This window comes from Notothenia coriiceps, unplaced genomic scaffold (assembly GCF_000735185.1).
Source record: "Notothenia coriiceps isolate Sejong01 unplaced genomic scaffold, NC01 NC01_scaffold00037054, whole genome shotgun sequence".
Taxonomy (NCBI): domain Eukaryota; kingdom Metazoa; phylum Chordata; class Actinopteri; order Perciformes; family Nototheniidae; genus Notothenia; species Notothenia coriiceps.
Window position 1 is genome coordinate 17,402 of NW_011369755.1, and position 23,084 is coordinate 40,485.

A 23,084-nucleotide genomic window follows, 5' to 3' on the forward strand; every position below is an offset into this window, starting at 1 on the left:
GTCCCCTTACTATCGAGTATATGCTCTGAAGTTCTCCAGAAAATTAAAACTTTGAAATGAAGTCTAACCCAGGACTTAGAGAGACTCACTGACTCCCCACCAGAATGACTAGTGGGACCTCACTTTATCAAAACTATTAAACTGTCAAAAAATAAATAAGAACATTTATTTTTGTTTCTGTACGGGTATTACTCTAAGTTATTCGAATAAAACAAAAACTATCCAGTATCAAAGCCTTATTTCACTCCAGGGTGATAGCAGGACACCCCATCTAATCACTCAGAGAGAATCTGGACAATCTGATGTACAGTTTCAAAATAAAAGACCTTTGAAGTCTCATATATGAGCTATCGTCCTTCTGTTTGTATCCAACCGTTCAAATGTTCGAATTACATTGAACCAGAATTGTCCCCCTTTTTTCTTTAACAGTGAAGAAAAGTGGATATGTTAATGATATATTGACCGCAAAACTCAAAATGTCCCCGGTTTTAATTTTGAAAATCTGGTCACCTTAATCTATATGGCGCTGGCTATGATAAGATAACTTTAACAAGATGCCTGTGTGCTTAGTACCAGGTTGTTATCATACCAGCAATGTGTCTTGCTCGTTCTTTCGCTTCCCGTCTGATGAAAGGACCAGAAGTGGCTGGATCAAGTTAGCTACCTAGCTAGTAGCTAGCACGTTAGTTAGCATTACAGCCTTGTCATTTTTATTAGCCTTAATATGAAGTAATATTAAGTAACCCAAAATGTTAAACAGTAAGAGTAGTAGTCATATTTCGTGAACCCTTTAAAGAGTATTTTCACCGGTGTGATCATTCTATAATACACAATTTAAGCCCGGGGAGAAATGCTAACGCTAGCATCGGCGATCTTTTCTACTTCATGCTATCTGCACAAATGGTTGACAGTAAACATTAAAAAGACCAGGCAGTTCAGAGAGAATCAAAGGAAGGCAGGCAGGCAGCTTTGCATGACATTCTTCTGGACGTGTTTCATTGGGGTGATAGTGAGGGTAGTCAATCGTTTTGTTGACAAGACAGTAGCGATGGCCATCTTGGTGACGTGTGTTGTTATGCGAGACCAGATATGTAGTTCATTGAGCGTTTCGCACAAACAAATGTGTTACTTCAAAGTTTTACGACACATTTTTTTTCATTTGACAAAATTATCTTTTAAATTGACAAACATCATATTTGTAATTCGTGGCACAATTCAAACGGGATCGAAAGATAACCTTTCTCTCTCCATTGACTTCAATACATAATTTTTTCGGAATAAGGTCCCATGGAGGTCCACCGGAAGGGGAGGGACTTCGCCACTCTATAGACGCTGGAGGCGGGCAGCGTCAGGTAAAAAAAAGTGATTTAGCCTTCCCAAACCTGAGCACGCGCCGCCTATGTTGCTGATTATTTTTCTTCAGCATGATTATTTCAGCTGTATTTAATCAGCTTTTACTCCAAAGAGAGAATCTAAATCCATAAAAACCAAGAACTCTAACGTGATGCAGTGAATACAATGTGATAAAGGGGATGTTTAGACATTTTATTGTCAAAATGTTTTAAGCAGAGAATCTTCAGGTAAAAACTGTAGACATCACCATAAATATTACCCAGTTAAAATGTACAAGTTTAGTTTGAATATGCAAATGAGGCATTCTCTAATGCTATTTTTTATGAGTTTGGGAGAAATCGAGGGGTAGAAATTCATAAAATTTAAACTAATTAATTAAACTAAATGTGTATTTTGGAGTAAATTGCTGAGTAAAGTCTCAAATGTGAAACAAATGGAAAAATGACCCTGTTCTCTTTATCTCTGCCCTTTAAAAGATGATTAAAACAGTCATGAGCCCTGAGCCCATCACACACTGCTCTATGAGATGAAGTGTGTGTGTGTGTGTGTGTTTGTGTGTGCCTCACCTGTTCGTACTTCTCCAGCTCGGTGTGGTAGATCTGTCTGATCTGGGTGAGCTTGGTTCTGTAGTCGGAGTGCTCGGTTGAGTTGTCGGGCCCCGACCCCCCTCCTGAGGCCGCCGCCGCCGCAGCCGCCGCCGCCGAGCCCCCCCCTTTTTCCGGCCCGGCCACGCCCTCCGCCAGCAGCATGTTGTCAAGGCGCATGAGCTGGGGGTCCGGGGGCTCCTCCTCCTGGGCGCCGCGGATACTCAGCACTGCAACGACAGGAGAAGGTCAGAGGTCAGCCATGAAAGGTCCCACCTACAGCGGAGAGACGCTCCGTAACAAGCTGTCAGATCCAGCAGCTCAGAGTGATGCAGTAAGGTGGAGTGAAGAAAGACACACAGGCAGAGTGTAGTGTGTGTACAGGAAGGATGTGGCTAAATACTGGAGCAACACTTCCTTCCTTTGTTTCCATCACGCCATTTTGACACCTTAAACAGACAGCTCTAACCCGTTATCTTTCAATAGGCTTTACATCTTCTGATGATGTGTTGATGCTGTGCTACTCACGTTTGATCAAAATATAATAAAAAACGTTCCACACACATTTAACAAAGAAAATAGGTGTTTACAATAGTCAAAACCACAAGAGGAGGACGGAGTGGCGCAGTGGGCTGTGCGTTGATCATCAGATCAAGAGTGGCGTTGGGGAACACCAGTTCGAAACCCGCCCCAGCCGCCACTGCGTCAGGCCGTTGTGTCCTCATGCAAGACACTTCACCCGAATTTGCTTCTGTGGGTACTTTCCACAGTACATGACTGTTACATGTATGATATGTGTGTGTAATGTGTACTTGTAAAGCACTTTGAGCATCTGGAAAAGCGCTATAATAAATGTAAGGAATTATTAAGAGGAAACACTCAAATAAAAATAATAAACAACTTAGATTATCTTTCTTCCTTTTTCTTAGTGTAGGTTAAGGTTAATTTAAAAACGGTTAAAAACGGTGTCTCAACAGCGTTTTCAACATAGGTTGCCTATCTCTGTGTCTCTTGAAGGGCTGGCATCATGGGAATTGTAGTCTTTTATACTTCCTGGACTACAGCGGTCCCGATTAGGTGACAATATTTGGCCCTTTATACATAACGAAAGAATGGCCTTAACACTGAGAAACTAAAACTGATCCATTGCAAAATGACAATATTCTGATAATACAGGGAAATAGAGAGTCATTTACCTCCAGAAATACAGTAGGGCTGCAACTATTTTTTTTAATTAAATGTATTAAGTGACCTGATGTGACCCTTTGAAACTAAATGCTCCTTATCCTTACAGCTCAGAGCAAATGTGGATGTTCTCCAACAATAGCCTGGATGAGTACCACTGCCTTCCACTAGAGGTCTCCCTTGCCATTCTTTAAAAGACTTGAGTTCAACCTTCCATTTTCTGAGGTGCAAACACTCCCAGGCTCTGACTCTTCCTCCTCCATCTCAGAACCATCCATTTCAATATAAAGCACCTTCTCCTGTGTGGAGCGTGCTGCTGCGACATCCAAATTAATCCCAGAGTGGACGCTGAAAGTGGATCGACTGCGGCCCGCATTATCGTTACCTCCGCCGACATAAGCTTTGGATCTGAGACTTGACGCCCGACGTGTGTCGATAGCCATTTAAATGCTACCATTTGTCATCCGCCTCATTGTCATTGAATGAGAAGGGACAGGCAGGAGCACTTCATTAATTCAGAGACAATGGGAGTGCTTGGTGCATTAACCCCAGACTGCTGTCCGGGGTGGTAGGCCTGGGCAGGGGGTCACTGGGATGAGAATGAGGCCGGCTGTACTAGCAATCGCAAGAGGAGGGGGCTCCCTCAGTCACCCCCACCCTGTTTTTTTTTAAGTGGACTGGAAATGCAAATATGGCAACTGTTGGCGAGTGGAGGAGGTCAGAGGTTCAGGCCACAGGCTCAGCGGGGGGTAGATTGAGTGTGGGAGGTGGAGGAGAGTTGATAAGGGAGGGGGTCTTTGGGGATGGCAGGACTGTACAAACATCCTGTCTCATTACCCAGACTCCTTCATCACTCTGTAATGTATGGACAGGGTTGGGAGGATTACTTAAAAAATGTAATCCGTTACAATAATACCAAAAATCAGTAAACTAATCTGTCAAGAATAAAACGTATGTCACCTGATTACTTTTCGTTACTTTTGCATTACCTCAATATCAAATGCAAGAGAAAATAAATAAAAACAAGAGAAAAATAACAATAAGATGATTTTTACTTAAGTGTGTGTAACAATGTAACCTTAGAAAAGACGAAACCAAGATATTTCATATCAAACATGTAGTAACAGTAATAGTTCACAAATGCTGTTTAAATTTAATTCAGTAATAGAAAGTATACTGTATTTTTGTTTAATACATCAGGTGTCCACCTACTGCATTAAAAACAGAAATGTATTTAAAATAAAGAACTACACATGAACCAAAAATAAAAATTAATTCAGTATATGTATACCTATAATATATCCATCTTTATTTCAAAATGAATTGTAACCCTGTAATCCTGCAAGTAATCTCAATTTTTTTTAAGGAAACGGTAGTCAGATTACGTATTTTTGTATCCTGATTACGTAATCTGTTTACATGTAATCTGTTACTCTCCAAACCTGTGTATGGACGAGGCTTGGGGGGGGACCTCGGATGGCTTCACACCCGCCACTTCACCACGATGCAGCCGCGCTCTGACCCGATCAGACCTGCTTCATCAGAAACTCTACACCCGCCTGTCTGCTTCAGTTAGCGTACATCACCGAGGCCCCGCTGCTCCCCGGCTCCCGGACACTCAGCACGGAGAGGGGGCTTTTCTCTATAGTTACCACCTCATAAATACCAGACTAAAGTGGGTGTTAAAATGAGAGCACACCGCAATATCCCATGGAGGATAAAAATGAGCTGCACTTTCTGGAAGTCATTTTCAGAAGGAAAACAGCTGATAGCAGTAAAGGGGAAGAAAGAAAACTGGCAATTTCCACCAAAGCGCACAATAGAAGCTGCATTAAGTTTCCAGGTGATGGAACGAGATTAAAAAGATTCACAAAAGCTGCAACCTGAATACAAAGGTACACAGATAAAATGGCACAAAGTAGAACCAGCACACAAATGTGAAGGAGGAAGCTCAAGTCAGATGTTTTTACCGAAAAAACCCAAGGCTAGATTTCTTCCCTGACTCATAAAACGTCTAGACTGTCAAATGAAAATGGAACACAAAAATTCCCTGTGTCCAGAAGAGAGAAAAATAAAAGGTTTCGATTCACGTCTGCCAAGTTCCAACTTAACATTCATGAAGTGTTTATTTTACTTGGCTGGAAGCAATCAGTCTACATCAGTCTTATAACAGCGGCTGCAGCAAAAGAAGGTCATTTCTTAGGAGATCTCTCAGAAGGCAAAGAGAAAAGAAAACAAGTAGACTGACTTTTTCTTTTTGAAAGATGGAATAAAAAAAGGTAATGGAAAACAAACGACTGCATTCAACAGCGCTGCGTATCTAAGCGGGGGATTGTGCTCAAAATAAATAGGTAAACTGGCAATTAAACCAAACTCTGGCGTGATCCCCGGGCCTTGCTTGTTGACACATGTACACCGTCGCTAATCAGCCGCATATCACTTCCTCTCCTCGCTCACATGCAGCCCAGATCCCTGCTCCACTCTGGCTGCTGATCCAGCTGTCTTAGAGAGCATCTGTCAGGAGGGACCCAGGAAGGAACAATGCATTACGCCATGTTGGCTGTGTACTGTCATCCCTCATTGACAGCACATTGTCACACTTACACAGTGTCCTCTGAGCTCAGAACAAGCTAAGTAGCTGCTGCCTATAATATCAGCTCTTCCTGCCGCCTCCTATCACACCATCTGATGGGGAGTGGGGTTAATGTGGCTCATGTGTAAAATGATGCATCATTTTTAATTTAAGGGACTAATCAGTTTGATCCCAAGACCGACATAACGGTAACAATGTCTCGTGTTGTGGTGTTTCCGTACAATCCTGCGGTGATGGAAGGAAATTATGATTTATTTATTCCACCATGAAACGCAAGCACATAATTAAAACCATGGAGGGATTATCTCAAACAAATACAATTAATAAAGAAAAGAAAGGGATAATGTGCTTCCATAAAATTGGCTTTGCTGTGGGTCATAATTACACGACTCAGCGAGGGCCACTTTATTGGCTAATGGCAGCCTAATTGATTCATCCTAATGTTTTTAGAGCCTACGGTCTGCTGGGCACTCCCTGCCCAATAGTGCCGGTGAACTTACTTAGCCACCCGCAGACAGACATTGAAGGTTCTCCCAGGGATAAACAATTACAATCTGTGTGTCTGTGTGATCTGCCCCCCCACCCCACCCCACCTCCCACTCAGTGAACTGAACACACATTTTCTGTATGTCTCTAATGGATTCCATTTCCCTCTTGGAGGCGTTTCAAAGATGGCTTGTTGTCAGACGATGCCTTATTTCTCCCTCCTGTTGTTGACAAGCAATTCTCCCAAGGAGGCATGCACTGGGCTTTATTGCTGCACTTTATTCTATGCTTTAATAGGAATACAAAGATGGGACTCTTATATTGGATGTGGTTGCTGATCAATTTGCTAATAACATACAGAATGCATGTGGTGTAGTGTTGGGAGAAAACCTCTAAATGGGTTTACAGTTAAAATGCATCTCTGCAAGGATGTGTTCTGTACTTTCAAAATGGACACAGATCTATTTTACATAGTGCACTTCTTTTATAATTTCATTTTTCATCCTTAAGTGAGTCAATTCATAATCCAAATAAGTTTTGGTGCTGTTAAAGCGATTTCACTTTAAATATCTAGATTGGCCAATAAGCTAATGTAATGCTAGCTGGCTCAAAAACAGAAGCACTGTTACATTTATAAGACACAGAGTTACTCTCCATCTCTATTTGAGGTTAAGTTGTCCTCTGATATATCAAAAATATTATATACAAAAAACTGTTAACTGTGAAAAGCAAAGTATCTAACCTTGTAAAAAAAAAAATAAGGACAAAGGTAACTATAATGTAGATTAGACCTGAAGTAAAAATAGGTGTCTTTTTATAACGGATAAACAGCACACTACATTATGCCAGTAGAGAATTGGGCAAGAATGGGTGTTCACTGGTTGGTAGTTTTACTGCTCTGTGTTTTACACATGGCAAGAAAAATGTAATCAAATGAGAAAATAAGAAAAGGAAACTGGTATGGCAGCACATAACATTAATTCCACCACACAACATGGCCTTTTAAAAATTGAATCAACATTAAAAAGAGGGGCAATCAGCTTTTGGAGAGGTGGATGTTAAGTTGTCTGGTTGTCTATCTGCGTATATTCATTTAATTTTCGAGTGAAGAGGCTCTTCGAGGATAAGCTTGGTATATCATGCTCGGATATGATTTACGTCCCTATTTTTTGGAGAGCAGCTTGCCTAGACCCCCTTTTTCTCCCCCTTCGTTGCTTTTTTTCAGCAAGCACATGTGTAACATGCTCTGTTCTGCATATATTAGCCATCCGAGAAGATTGGCTTGGCCTGGTATGAAGATGGGTCTGGGTATTAAAATATGAATTGAACTACAAGCAACAGAGATACATCATTTCACAGCAGTTTGGGGTGAGTATTAATTAAACAGACCAGAGAATAAACTATGTCTTCTCTCTGAAAGGGAATGAACCATTGCAAACTAAAAGTGGGTTAGCAGGCTGGGGCTAGCATCACAACTAGCCTTGCAGAGTAATGTTATCACTAGGGAAGGACCCAGGTCCATTACAGATTGGCACATCGCCTCGCCAAACATGACAGAAGTTCATAAATGTTAGAAATATTCAAATTGACAGCAAGATCCAGGTCTGAAAATATGCTTTTCAGTCAGTGACAATATTTGGGATTGTATCAAAAGCTTGTCAGGGGATTAAGTTTCTTCCAGGACACTGCTCGCATCTTCAAAATGATCCCGTTTTTTTCATAGCGTAACAATATCAGACTCAAAGAGTTCCAGCACACCATGCTCTGCAGTCCAGATATCTTATCCTATCAGATTAACGGAGGAAAATGGCAGGCTGTCAAAAACCATTACCATATGTAATCCCCTTCTAGATTTCCAAGGCATGACGACAGGGACTGTTGGCATGGCAGCCTGTCGTGGTGATCGGGTGATTGGGGGGGAAGGCCTGATGGTTAATGAATTATGTTGGGCTGTTCTGTCAAAGTTAGCGAGATGGACGGTCAAACATGGAGTCCTCTGACAGAGACTGGGGGTGTTTCTCAGGCCCCCCGTTCTGCACCCACACGCTGACATGGGATCCATGTTACATCACAGGTAGCAGCAGCACAGGAGAGCTGGCCAAAAGTGACATGCAATGCAATCAGGTGACAGCATTTCCAGGCACATCAACAACACCCGGCTTGACATTTCTAAGAGCTCTTAGAGTAGAAAGGCGAAGGGCACAAGACTTTAAAGTGACAACCTGTTATGTTTTCATGTCAGGTTTTCTGTTCTGTTGCCTAGTAATCAGCCAAGAGAAGGCTAATTCCAACTTTTTATGTGTCAGGTTGGTATTTCCAAAGTAAAAAAAGAAACAAGTGCACAGGAAGTGATTCTTCCTGTGTTTGTAAGACCACCACTGCTAAAAAAAAAAACAGGATAGTATCCAACAAGGCTGTCATATTACATTTGTATTTTAATATACTATCAAACATGTGGAAAGATTTAACAATCAATCTGTACGCTCTGTTCGACCTCTTAGCAGTTTACAAGCTAGGCTATTCTGCTAACGCACAATGGTGAACACTAGCAGGCCTTGCTAGTCATATAATTACAACACCAAAAACATAATGAGAGGAAAGATTAAGGATTCCAAAATAGATGTAAAATAGTGGCTAATGGTAAAGCTGTTTTAAAGCAACTGCTAATAGTAACGTTAGCTTGTCACTCACAGTGAGGCAGAATGGATCTAAGGTAAGGCTACAACATTGTTCAGAAAATGGGTTGATTACGCGTGGGATGGAATTTGGTTTAACTTGATTTTTTTCCAAAATGTAATGCCCTTTTACCTACAGTACAAGACTTAATACCGAAGGGAAAGAAAATGGCATTAAATATACAATAGTATTTTTCACTAATAGTCATTTATATTAATGACATCAGACATTTACAAAGTATCTTTAATTTAGAGAAATAACAATCAAGTATTCAAAAAATATACCAGTGCAAAAGCCATTCTGTAATTAACTTTCTTTCTATAAGACTCATAATATCATAATTCCATGTTTATTCTCTTGTGGGGAATTTGCAAGGGACAAGGATCTTTCTTCATTTATATTGTGCAAAAAATGTTTTTTTAGAATATGCACAAATAAAATGGTAAAATATGCAGTGCTGACACCAGTGCATTACCTTGCTGTTACAAATATGTTATCCTCATATTTGAATAAGTATTGCTTTAACAACATCCTGTGTAAGTAAAAAAACAGCATAAGATATTTAAATCATAGTAATATTTTAGAGTCATCAAATAAAATCAGCATACGGTTGAATACAAGTGTATGATCTCAAATGTTTACAATCAGCTTGTAGTCATACTGTTGGCCAAACAGAGTCGTGATGTAATCTTGCCTGGAATAATCAGTCCATCCTTCCAAACAGTCCAGTGTGTCTGTTGAAAGCCAAATTATTTTTGCATAATTAACCCTTCCTGGTCAGGCTGCGGTCGGCCTGTCTGCTTGAATTTACAGTGACAGGCCTGGCCCTATTTGTTTGCATAGGTGCTTCAGTGCGCACACTTCATTGTGGCTTCAGCAGTTAATAAATCACAGTAGAAGCCCCCTCTCTCCACGCCAGCCTGTGCCACGGTGGTCCTGTCACAAGGCAGGCACTAGCGCCGAAGCGACAGCTACATGCTAATTCAACATCGGAATAATTCATTATACAGTCGCAAGTGTAGTGGAATGGAAAGAGAACCAACATACACCAGGAGGAAGACGACAGGCATCAAACTGTTAAATCCTGCTCCTCTTAAGTCTCCTCTGTTTGCCTTTGTACAGGCTCCAGCCTTTAAACTCCTGCCAGCAATATAACATTATCAGACATGACTTATTATTCACAAAAAGAGCTTTGGGATGTGTAAAGAATTAAATGATTGTATTGCATTTACTTTCACAGTCATTCATTTGAAGGGAATAAGGTTAACAGACAATATCAAAGAGGTTAATGGGCAATGAAGACAATTAAGAAGCAACGGAGCTCCTTAACAGTGTTGTCAAAAAGACATCTTTTTAAATGAAATATGGTAATCTATACAGCCACTTCCTGTAAGTCGTGCAAAACCAATGTAAAATGACATATCAAAAGGTAGACAGGGAGCGATTGCACTAAAGGGGAAATTAACAAAAAGATAAAGAGTCAATTAAAGCAATAAGGCCTCGTGCTCTTCAGAGGGTGAAAAGCAATGGGAGTGGAGCTGACAGCCTTCACATTAAAGAAGCGCTGCCTCCTCATCCTCTCTGTGGCCCCTCCGCTTTGTAGCCACCAGTTCAAGAGAAGCAGAGGCTTTGTTAGGAAACACTTAGTCACACACACACTGTCTGCAGATTCCACTGATTAAGGTCATTGAAATGAGGTCCACCAACGTTTTCGGGTCACTAAACCACATAATGGCATAGTGAACATTGCACTTCTTATTAATGTTTACATAAAAAGCTTTTTGTTTTTTATAATATACTTCTATCTGACACTTTTTCTTAAAAAAAAAATGGTATGCTTGACCAAAGGTTACTTGTAAAGGTCTTGTTGCTGTAAATGGTCTGCAAAGTCTAAAATGTGTTCCCTCCAGAGTCAGTTTCTCTCACAGTCACTCCGCCCCCCCTGCCTGAAACGTCTCCATTGGACTCCTTTGTTTACTTCCAGAACATAGTGACATCACTAAGTAACACTTACGCTTCTATTGGCTAGCGCTCAAGCACATTGTACCTGATAGGCTAAGGGGCGGGACATCTCTAAGCGTTAACCAATCACAACAGAGCCGGCCAGCTAACCAACCAGAGCAGACTGGGCAGAGGGTGAAAACAGGAGAGGACTCTTCAAAGTAGAGACACTACATACTGATATACACCTGAACATCAGCAGGAGAGGACTCTTTAAAGTAGAGACACTACATACTGATATACACCAGAACATCAGCAGGAGAGGACTCTTTAAAGTAGAGATACTACATACTGATATAACCCTGAATATTAGGCCTCTTTAATACTGTGGACACCACCAGCCTCAGGCTTCACCTCTGCCTTGTCTTTGTTCATGTCTACCGACCATTTGTAATCCACGTGTTCAAATGTGAACATTTTTTTTTGGGAATGTTATTTAAAGGAAGACTTTGTAGGTTATACTGACCAAATTTGCAATTAAGACAAATTTGGTCAGTATAACCTACAAAGTCTTCCTTTAAATAACATTCCCAAAAAAAAATGTTCACATTTGAACACGTGGATTACAAATGGNGTGTACGTAGTACGTAGACGTCGTGTCGTGTGTGTGTGTCGGTGTCGTGTGTGTGTGTGTGTGTGTGTGTGTGTGTGTGTGTGTGTGTGTGTGTGTGTGTGTGTGTGTGTGTGTGTGTGTGTGTGTGTGTGTGTGTGTGTGTGTGTGTGTGTGTGTGTGTGTGTGTGTGTGTGTGTGTGTGTGTGTGTGTGTGTGTGTGTGTGTGTGTGTGTGTGTGCGCCCTTGTGGATGTGGGGAATCTGCTCTGGTGTCTGTTTACTGTAGATATTGAAGGTCAGTTTCATGGTTTCTTGGAAGGCTGTTTTAGATTTCCTTTAAATGAATACATGAAAATGTAAAGACTCTAGAATGAAATCGTAGAACTCATCTTATCCTATTTGTAATATATTGTCAGTAGGGCCCCAATGACTAATATCTTAGTCATCAATTGTGATGTTTGGGGATTCAAATCTGTTTTTAGCCCCCAAATATGGAGATTTCCTGTTATTTTCCGATTTCTGAGAAAACATATTTAAATGTCTCTCTGACAAAACATTTTAAGACACCACCTTTGAGAAAAAGAAACTTGGATGGACACTTTTAGTATTTTCAGACATTTTGTAGATTGAACAATTAGAAGATTAAAATAAAATAATCTGCAGATGAATCAATAATACATATAATGGTTAGTTGCTGCCTTAATTGTAATCCAAGGGCAATATTCTTAATTATTTTTATTAAATTCGATAATTTTCTATTTTGAAATGAATATACATCAGCATTTTTTTTACATCACTTAAACACATAAATATGGAATAAAAAACGTCCTTCTAAATCAGGACTCGAAATGTGCTTAGTATGTTAAATAATAACAACAAATTATCTGCTTAACAGTCACTTTTCAATAAATGTATTTGTATTCATACAAACTCGATTCAAAATGACTACATTAGGCATCAGCAATGGAAAACTGAATATGTTTTAATATAAGTCAAATATCTTTTCAGATTAGTTACATGTTCAGTATTCACTGATCCTCAGCATATTAATATTAGTTTCTAATAAACACCTTTCAGTCAAACAAGGTCACGCTGACGTTTAGTTGGCTTCAGTATAAAAGATATCAGGATGGAATCCAGCGTGCTTATCGTCATATAAACATGTCACTCTTATTGTAGTGCACTAATATTTTTCGGTTACAGGATGCCAAATCTTCTCATATTTGGGTTCACATTTGGATATCTAATAACACCAGAGCATCTGTTTTGAGGCAGAGTGATGGTTGGAGGAGGATATATTGCCCAGTATTAGCTTCACAGATATATACATATATATTATATATATATATATATACAGTGCTAGTCCAATAAGTGACTAGAAATGTCTGCACAGAAATACTAAAGATATGTTCAAGGATATCTAGAAACAGTGTCTCCATTACGTTGTTACTTATTTTTTTGTAATAAAGTGAATATTCATGACATCAGATTTATAAATAAATCTTTCAAAATATCGGCTTAATTCTCAAAATCCAGAAATGCTTCACTCCATATTGGCCAGCAGGTCTAACTGAACAGCTTAACACAGCATGAGTAGTTGCAAAAAAACACACACTTACAGAACAATTTCACAACAATTATACAAACATTTCTGATGAATACAGGGATTGAAGCAAATAAATAAATGGCAATTTAATGCAACTAATCAGTAACTTCCTTAACTGCCATTACACGTCTATTGCTTTTTGTAGCCCTTATTCAAACAGGTAATCTTATTAAGACATGTAGGGACATCTACAGGAGATATTTGGTGGCCATGAAGTACATTTTGCTTCGTCAGGTCATGGCTTATTTCCAGTTTTTGGTCATTTGTGACAGAACCAAGGGTCTCTGCTCTTTAGAGGCTCTGTCTGACACAGAGCAGTTGAGATCTGTGCTGTTTGCTTCAGAGGCTTCAGGTGCACCTCCGTCAGCGGCGCTCTCACTCAGCATGCCTGCTGCCACTCCGGAGCCCTCAGCTGCTCCAGATGTGGCTTAATTTACTGCGACTTGGCTAATCATGGTGATTAAGGATTAATTACTGTTAATCACTTTTACATAAACTGGTTGGCAGTGGGAAGGCTGTGCTCCGGTGAAAAATACCACACAAGTGAACGTAGTCAGAATGGGACGCAGCCATAAGCATCCAGGCTCGCCATTGTGGACAGTTGATCTGAAGCTCTTGAGCTCATGAGCACACCACTCCAATAAAGTTAGCCTCTTATAATTCTGCATCAGTGAAACAGCACAGGGCAGTATCCTGAAAACATGGCTTTGAGTTTCAGCATTCCTAAATAAGAGCCAACATGAACATATTTCTTGCTGACAGGAGAGACGTTGTCAATATTCGACTCAGCAGTTGTCTCCTGGTCAGCCGAGGCTACACACACACACACACACACACACACACACACACACACACACACACACACACACACACACACACACACACACACACACACACACACACACACACACACACACACACACACACACACCACTGGGCCGTGCTCTGCCCTGCTGCAGGAGATAAGAATGTGAAGGAGCATAACCACTGTGAGTTCCATTAACACAGGCTGACAAGGGAATCACAGGGACATCAGGGCGTCCGGGATGAGGCTGACAACAAAGTGCTTTAACCCCCCCCCCNCACACACACACACACACACACACACACACACAGCCCCAGTGCCCTGTGTGTACCCACGCTGTATTGTTGATTGTGTGTGTGTGTGTGTTTGTGTTTGTGTGTGTGTGTATGTGTGTGTGTGTGTGTGTGTGTGTGTGTGTAGCTTCTTCCTGCCAGATAAATTATGCAGGAGGACCGCTCGTGTGCCGGGGAGCTGCTTCCATCACATCGGGGGGGCTGTTTCTCTTCGCCCAATGTTTCTCTTGTGCCCCCCCGGAGTGTTTTCTCCCTGCGCCTCAGTCTCTCCCTGTTACCCAGCTCCAGATTAATTACACACTTTAATGAGCTGAATTATTAATGGGGCTCTTACTTGGCAGTTTAAGGAAATGCAGAAGAGAAGACGGCGTTGAGCGTCGGGAAATGGGAGCGCTCATTAAAACATCACACGACGCCTTTGGGAGCGGTGTTATTTAGCCGGAGAAATAATAGGATTTGGTGTTTTATATTATAGGAAGAAGAGAGTGGATCCACAGATAGAGGCTCAACATTATGTCATTATGGGCTGAAGGAAAATGAAAGGCCATCTAATGCAGCCGCCAGAAAAGCTTTCCTTTCTGATTGTTCAGCACAGATGGGAGCAGCATTAACTGAAATGAGGTGGACTAAAGTAGCAGTGGAGTGAGTGAAAAGAAGAAAGGCCATTTCTGGATATGTCTCACTCCATTCCCTCACAGGGCGCTTCTTATCTAACTGTAACACTGATACTGCGGCGAAGGTGTTCATCAAAATCAGGACTATGGGATATTGTCATTATGAAAGCTGCAGGAAAATGAGATTATTCACGTAATATCACACTTGCTGATAAGAGGAAATCACACGTCGAAGAGACAGGAAATGAAACCAGGAAACAAGTTCCAGAGTTATTCCTGAGAGTCTAAATTCATATGTATGATTCAGATTCAGAATGTCTTATTGTCCATTCATTATTGTAGATATAATGAAAATGTCTCTTTGGGACTGGCAAATAAGATAAAATAACACCAACATACACAAAACGAGCAAAATAGCATCATGCGACTAGGTGGCAGTCTTAATAAAAGTGTGTTTGCTCTTCCACTGGCTCTGGTCCATTTACATGTTTACATTCATGTGTGTGATGTACTTAATAAGGGTTACTGTGAAACACTGAGGAGTTTTGTTGAAGCCCACATACAGTGACAGGGTGGTAAAAGAGTGATTGTACTCTAAATGCACTTGAATCTTATCTCTAGTTTTTTTGACAAAGCGTCTTTCTCATATTTCCGGTGATTGTGTTTATCAGACGCTGGGATGGCTGCATGTCTTTCAGGCTGGCTGGGGGATCCACGGTGGGCTCCCAGGGGGGTTCTGTCTGTTTTTGTGTGCACGCTGCTGCCACTGCTGACTGTTGCTGGTGTTTGGGAGGAAACAATAACAGGCTCATTGCACAGTCAGATTACATTACAGCCCGACGCTCTGCACGGCTATAAGACTCTGAATGGATTTTGGATTTATTGCCATATTTGGGGAAGACACTCCAGGAGAAGTGATGACACAGCTGACAAACAAGATTGAAATCTGACTGATGATTCGGCCCTAAGCCTCGGTGATACAGCACATTAACACAAGCGGCTGATTAGTGATCACCGTCAGATGACCTGGAATGGCCCGAGTGGCACGGTGTCTTTGTGCGGCCCCAGACACAAAGCCCCGGGGACACGGATAAAACCCCCCCCTGAAGTTAAGATAAAACCTCACTAGTTCCGGCTAGGAAAAAGGAAATGGCCAAGCAGCTCATTACGTGGGTCCTATTTGGGTCAGGGAGCAGATGCAAATGTAGGTCACAAGGAACCCCTGTTGTCAATCAAGAAGGCGAGAACAAAGGGTGGAGTAAGTAAAGAGAGAGTGTGAGAGATCTCCTCACCCCGAGGAGGGAGGAGGGGATCGAATCATACGCAGAGGGGAGCGTTGCTAAGCTTCAATGAGGAAACTTAATTAGACTCATGCTTGTGAGGTTAATTTGAGCTAAGTGACGCGAGCGAAAAAGCATTACAAAAAAATGTCTGTAGGATCCAACATCAAGCTCTGTTTTCGCTCTGGTGTCACAGCACCATATATCACCGGCGCACCAATAAAGCCGCTTCCCATCTCGCCCATCCGGCGTGTTCTGTGATGAGGTCGTTCTGACCTACAGCATCCGAAGGGAGTACACTGTACAGTCACCTTGAAGCAACATGCGCTGTCACATCTCCATGCTCAAATCCTTTTTTTAAAATTACTTGCCGTCTTGTTTTCATCTTTTTGCACTTTTGCCAAATTCCAGCTCCTCTCTGAGAATCTCCTCCGACTCTGCAGCACTTCATTTCAACTCACACTGAGCTCAGATGCAGCGGTAACTGCCTGGAGGTTGACACTTGTCTGAATAATGTTATGCTAATGCTCTAGTCTACCTGTATTTACCCCTAAGTGCGGCAAGCAATCTGTTGATTGCGAGAAAGCAATTTTCCCGAAAGAGGAGGGAGAGCGGGCGGTGAGAAAAGACTGAATGAGAGGGTAACAAGAGATCTTCTTTAAGCTGCGGCAAAAGCAATTTACAGAGGACGGCAATTTTCTCCGGCTGTGAAAGGAGTGCTCTCTCTAATTGTGCCTACGCAGAGCCATCAAGACGGGGATACAGAAAATAGCAGAGAAGGCTCGCACGCATCCAGGAGCAGCTCACAGGAAAACAGCTCTGAGAACCTTCCTTTCCTTTAGTCAAGGATGGTTTCATGACAAAAATACTGAGATGCCCATTCATTGCTAAAAACGTACATTGTGTTTTCAGGCTCAGGCTAATTACCTTTATATGTATCAGACGTAAAGAGGAATATGAGAGGAGGCCTGCCTTCATTCCTCAGGCGACTCCACATGCTTTAATGATGAATGAGGACATTGTCCTTTTAATTTGTTAGTTGGTCCTTGTGTTGCCTTGAGAAGGCAGATGTAGAAATTAATTGCTCCTTCTGACAAGGAGCTGGGTTGGTGAGTGTGTGTGTGTGTGTGTGTGTGTGTGTGTGTGTGTGTGTGTGTGTGTGTGTGTGTGTGTTTGATGGGGTGACAAGGCTTCTAAAAATAAAGCAGCAGTAGCAGCAGTGTGTGTGGTGCCAGATTGGGCTCTGTGCTGTGCTCGTCTCGCTCTGGCTCGACTTCTATCTGCCCGTGTGATAAAGCTGCTAACAGGCCTTTATCGGGTAGCAAGGGGAAATATGCTCCTGCCAGATTAGGCCCCAGACTCTGCCAAGGTTATAAACAGCCTGTTATCTGTGTCCCAAACAGAGTAATCCACGCTCTATCAGCACCCAAACATATGGGCCACACAGTGCAGATAGCCTCTGATGGACACTTGGTTTTAATTGCAATGAGAGCCAGCGGAGCATCTCCGGGAGAGAAAAAGGACATAAAAAAGATCTGTTATTGTGGACATGTCCAAGCCAACGTTCACAAAGAGCGACCTCGACCTCTCCCAGCGCCGCACCTGCTGCTTCCTGTGAGCCAGTAGGTCTGTTGTACGTTTCTTATTCAAGCTCCACTGGATATTTGTTTCCCACTCAAATGAATATTTTCCCTTTTCATCCCATGTCATTTGGTGTCTTTGTGCCCAGCATGCTTAATTAGATATTGGCAGCAGTAAGTGTGCATTAATTTGATTAGGCTCTGATGGGCTATTTTCAGTGTTTCAAACACACAACGCAGCCATTCAAACGGGCGATGCTTCACAACGCATCAGCTCTCAGACGCACTCTGTCTCCCTGATCGATAACAAAGTGAAAGTTCCCCAGACGTTCCCCTTTGTAAACAAGAGCCACTCAGACGCACTGTGAGAGTCTGAGTGAAGTGAGGACAGCAGACGGAGATGATGAACTGAGTCTTTCAGGAACTGTGTGTGTTGAAAAGACTGATGTTAATATGAACATATATTCATATCTCAGAGTTACAGCCAAGGAATACCTCATCTCAGTCTTTGTTTTAGTGGCCGTTGACTTGTTCGCTTGCAGTCACTTTTTGGCAACTTGACCCTGACATTGACATTTTATCCTCTTATAAAGTTAGTGCATCATTAACATCCATTCAGAGCCATGTTTCTTTCCAACTGACCAATATTCACTCTACTTTTGGATCTGATTTGGTCTCCACCAGCTACGACATATTAGTTGGTACATTCTCCCGAAAAGGAGTTGAAGAGAGCGGTGAAACTGAACCGAATCAGTAAAGTTGTGCGCCATAAAACCAAAACCATGTGCTGAAAGGCTCTAAACGCTCTGTATGACTAAAGGAAACGGCAGGTTCCTGTGATATTACCATGTTAGGAAAGCCCTTGCCTGTTGACCCTGAAACGTATAGGAAGGCTCACACATGGTCCTCGGGACAACCATTTACATTTTGGAGCAGATCCCAATCACAGGGTGGACACAGACAATTGTTTTTTTCACCTTTGTTCAATTTGAACAAAGAGGGTATTTGGCTTCTGCCTGTGCTCTCTGAGCGCCCTCCTATTTCTCTGCAGTCCCTCCCTTAATGTGACTCCCTCCACTGTTTATGTACTCATTTGATCCAGTATTAAAATAAACATATTGATTAGTGCGGCTTTAATTGAAGACGCTTAGACCAAACAGGAAGTAATGGTGCCTTTAGTGAAATGTATGGGCAAGGATGTTAAGTATTCTCTTAAAGACATTCATTTAACTTATTTCTACTATACTTAAATGATATTAATGGGTTTTCTTTACGACTTTTATATTATTTCCATATTCCCGTACTAGCATTGTACTCACAGTGTCAGAAACGGTGATGACGGAATGTGGTACAATTTGTAAAAATGTCAGTCAGACAATTAGGTGAGAATGAATCTCAATTTTAGCCAACCCATAACCCTAACCCTAACCCTAACTCATTTGTAAAATAAATCGACATAGGCTACAGTTCTAAATTCAACCTGATGTTTGTGCTATAAACACAAAGGTATCATTTTGGGTGTTTACTCCCAGTTTGAGCCCAAAGTTATGTGTTTTTTATCATCTGTGTAAACTGCTGGCTTGTTTATAGAGTGGCGAAGTCACGCCCATCTACTTCCGGTCCATGGGACCTTATTTCGGAAAAATTATGTATTGAAGTCAATGGAGAGAGAAAACGTATCTTTCGATCCCGTTTGAATTGTGCCAGGAATTACACATATGATGTTTGTCAATCTTAAAAAATAATAATAATTTCCAAAAGTCACAGTTTGTCGTAAAACTGTTGAAATATAAGACTATGAAAAATACGCAACTAGAAAGACTACAAATCCCAGAGTCGCATAAGTGATGTCATAATTGTTTTTCTCCACTAAGAGATAGCTGAGATCAGCTGGCTAAGATAAGAAAACTTTAACAAGACGCCTGTGTGCTTAGTACTAGGTTGTTATCATACCAGCAATGGGTCTTGCTCGTTCTTTCACTTCCCATCTGATGAAAGGACCAGGAGTGGCTGGATCAAGTTAGCTACCTAGCTAGTAGCTAGCACGTTAGTTAGCATTACAGCCTTTTCATTTTTATTAGCCCTAATATGAAGTAACATCAAGTAACCCAAAATGTTAAACAGTAAGAGTAGTAGTCATATTTTGTGAACCCTTTGAAGAGTACTGTCACACCGGTGTAATCATTCTATAATACACCATTTAAGCCCGGGGGAGAAATGCTAACGCTAGCATCGGCGATCGCCGATCTTTTCTACTTCATGCTATCTGCACAAATGGTTGACATTAAACATTAAAAAGCCCAGGCAGTTCAGAGAGAATCAAAGGAAGGCAGGCAGGCAGCTTTGCATGACATTCTTCTGGAGGTGTTTCATTGTGGTGATAGTGAGGGTAGCCAATCGTTTTGTTGACAAGACAGTAGTGACGGACATCTTGGTGACGTGTGTTGTTGTAGGAGACCAGAGATGTAGTTCATTGAGCGTTTCATACAAAAAAATGTGTTCCTTCACAGTTTTACGACAATTTTTTTTTTTTTGACTTGCAAAATAATCTTTTAAATTGACAAACATCATATTTGTAAGTCGTGGCACAATTCAAACAGGATCGAAAGATAATTTTTCTCTCTCCATTGACTTCAATACATAATTTTTTCGAAATAAGGTCCCATGGAGGTCCACCGGAAGGGGAGGGACTTCGCCACTCTATAGCATCGCCTGACTGCTGGTATTTTTGGCCCGATCTGACTTTGTGGCATGACTATGATGTGTCGCCAGAACTTGCCAATATATAATGAAATCCTTGTTTGATAATTTTTTAAGCTAAACTTCCCAACATTCCTTTGAATAAGCTTGTGAGGATTCACAGTTTTTTCTTAGTTTTCATAGTAAACTAAAGATCTTTTTGGTTTCTCACCGTTGGTTGGACAAAGGGGACATTTCTAGATGACACTTTGGGCTTTACAAAATGCGATGGGCATATATATACTGTATACAACTATTTTATTAAGAAAGTAGCAGTAGCAGCCCACGCCTTATAAAAACCAATAGAAATGGACAAACCATAAAACCATGGACCAAGTAGTCATGAACCCAAATGAACTTACAACGGAAAATATCACTAAATTCTTATTATTAGCACATTTCTTCTTGCATTCCATCAGAATGAGACTATACGTTCCCCTCTTCCTCCTGAGGCATGAGGCGTAATGAGCAGCAGCTCCTGCATTAATGAGGATTGAGGTAAATCAGGGAGAGATTTAGACCCTCCACCACTCTCTGTCTCCTCATATAAGCAGCAGGCTGCTCTCTCTGTCGGCAGAGCTGTGATCTGAATACCTCTGCCTTCATAAAAGATTCAGGACATATTGACTTCCTACTTTTGTTTCCCCGCAGAGCCAACCTCCCCGGCTCCTTTTAAATTCTGCTCTCGTGGCTGAGGAAGCGCACCTGCCTCAGGAAGAGAACGTCTCAGGCTTAACGCAGCACTTTTATAGCCTTTCGTGAACCGCATCTAGAACATCATCCTCTGGACAGGAGGTGGACACCTCATATTAGCGCATTGCCAAGAGATTAAACAAAATGAAATCCTGTACACTGAGAAAACCTGAACTGTCGACTTTAATGAAATGTATTGTCAACTGATTTCAAATCACGTATTAGGTTAGTTGAAAGCAATACAATTATTAGATTCAACTTAATATTATTGATTTCAACTAACCTAATACAGTTATGTGACATTTGTTGACATAATACATTTAATTAAAATCAACCTTCCAGTTTTTTAAAATAATAAACATAAAAAAGGGTGTTTTGATCCACTATATTGTTAAATCACTCATCTTTTACTGACTTACAGGGTCAGCTGGGGATTACTGGCATTATAAAATGCCACCTCACATCTGTTATGCTAAATATTGAAATATCATGCTCCTTTTTACTCTGGCATCTGTTACCTGCTCTTTACTGCACATCATTACCGCGACATTAAAACCACACAGGCTGAGCTCATCTGTCTGGCAGTACAATATTTCAAACACAGCCTACACAAAAGGCCACAAAGTCTCATAAATTCCTCATTTTATATACTGCCCCCAGATTTCTAAGCCCTGTTCAATAAAGTTTTAAATGTCATGAAGGACCTATAATAGAGATAGTATAAACCGGAGCCAAGGAAACCATACAGCGCTCCGTCCCCTATCTTTTTATCCGATAACGTTTTATATCTTTGAGTCAACTATACAAAAGGGTTTGGAAACTGTCAACAAGGAGATAATTGAGCGCATTTATTGTTATGGTGATGTGTCCCAACAGGCTTATTTTTCTTTCCTTACAGTAAATGAGAAAACTGAACACTGTATCTTTAGTAAGCCGGGGGGTGCTAGTGGAGTGAACGTTGTGATCAGCTGATTTTGCACAGTTCTCCAGTGTGTGCGCGGAGCACAGAATGTGCACAGGGGAATCTCCCTCCGCAGCCGGTTGGCGTAGTTTTGGCACAAAAAAAGGGGGCTGTTGTAAAGACCGACGTTTACAGCAGCCCCGTCTGTGCACAAGGAGACCGACTCTGTCGTCCAGTGATCTAATCGCCTTCTGGAAAAGCTTCACATGTACGTCGGTACGCAAAGACGCTTAGTGACACAAGTGACGGTACGCATTTCAGATTTTTGCCGCGCATGCGTACCTGCGTACCAGTTATGTGCACCCCTGTGTATTAGTCTAAAAATTGAAAATATATCTATGTTATATAAAAAATAGACATTCTCACATTGTTGATCATGTAAAAAGAAGTAAAAATGCCTAAAAGCAGAAAAGCGCAGCGTGTTCTTGACCTCTAAAAAGCACCGTTGACCTTCTGCACAGGATTTCCGAGCCGCGACAAACTGGTGGAACAAACAAAAGCAGACCAGCATCTCCAAGGCGCAGCATTTCACACTTGGATAGAGGCAGTGGACGGGCCTTTAATGACACACAGTCCCCCCAGTCACCTAGAATGAACATGCAGCGCTGGAAATAGACCGGAAAGCCAGCCTCAGCGCGGGCCAGAAACCTGGTGATGCCTGCCTGCTTGCCAAACAAACCCCAGCACTGTAGAGAGACAAACCCCCAACCATGTCTCAATCATACAAACCGAACATGATCCAAGCATGTTATTCACTGAGTTATAATGCTGACACCATCACTGAGTGAAGTGTGCGGATACTGCAGCACACTTCAGTCAGCTGATGTGCTGTCCACTCATGTGTGATAACGCTGGAGATGGCACAGAGCCCATCCGTGGACTCTCTGTGCGTGTGGTGTGCAGCTACCGACAGAACACTACACTCGCTGTACAACACGATCCTCATCAAGACAGGGGATGTTTCTGTGGTGGCTGAATGGGATGTGAGGTTGAAAGTTACAGTAAATCAGAATACAATTGGGTATGATACTGAAATGTTTTACAATACTAGTCATATTGAAATGTTTCACTACCTGGAGCATC

General features: G+C 41.6%; 1 protein-coding gene across 3 annotated transcripts in view; it reads right to left on the bottom strand.

Annotated features, from left to right (window-relative positions):
• The window catches only part of LOC104964292 (pre-B-cell leukemia transcription factor 1), a 68,138-nt gene that overhangs the window by 16,033 nt on the left and 29,021 nt on the right, over nucleotides 1-23,084 (bottom strand). For all 3 annotated transcript variants that reach the window (XM_010793035.1, XM_010793034.1, XM_010793036.1), the window contains exon 3: nucleotides 1,920-2,167. In XM_010793035.1, the coding sequence (XP_010791337.1) occupies nucleotides 1,920-2,167 (248 nt within the window). The remainder of the gene's footprint in view (nucleotides 1-1,919; nucleotides 2,168-23,084) is intronic.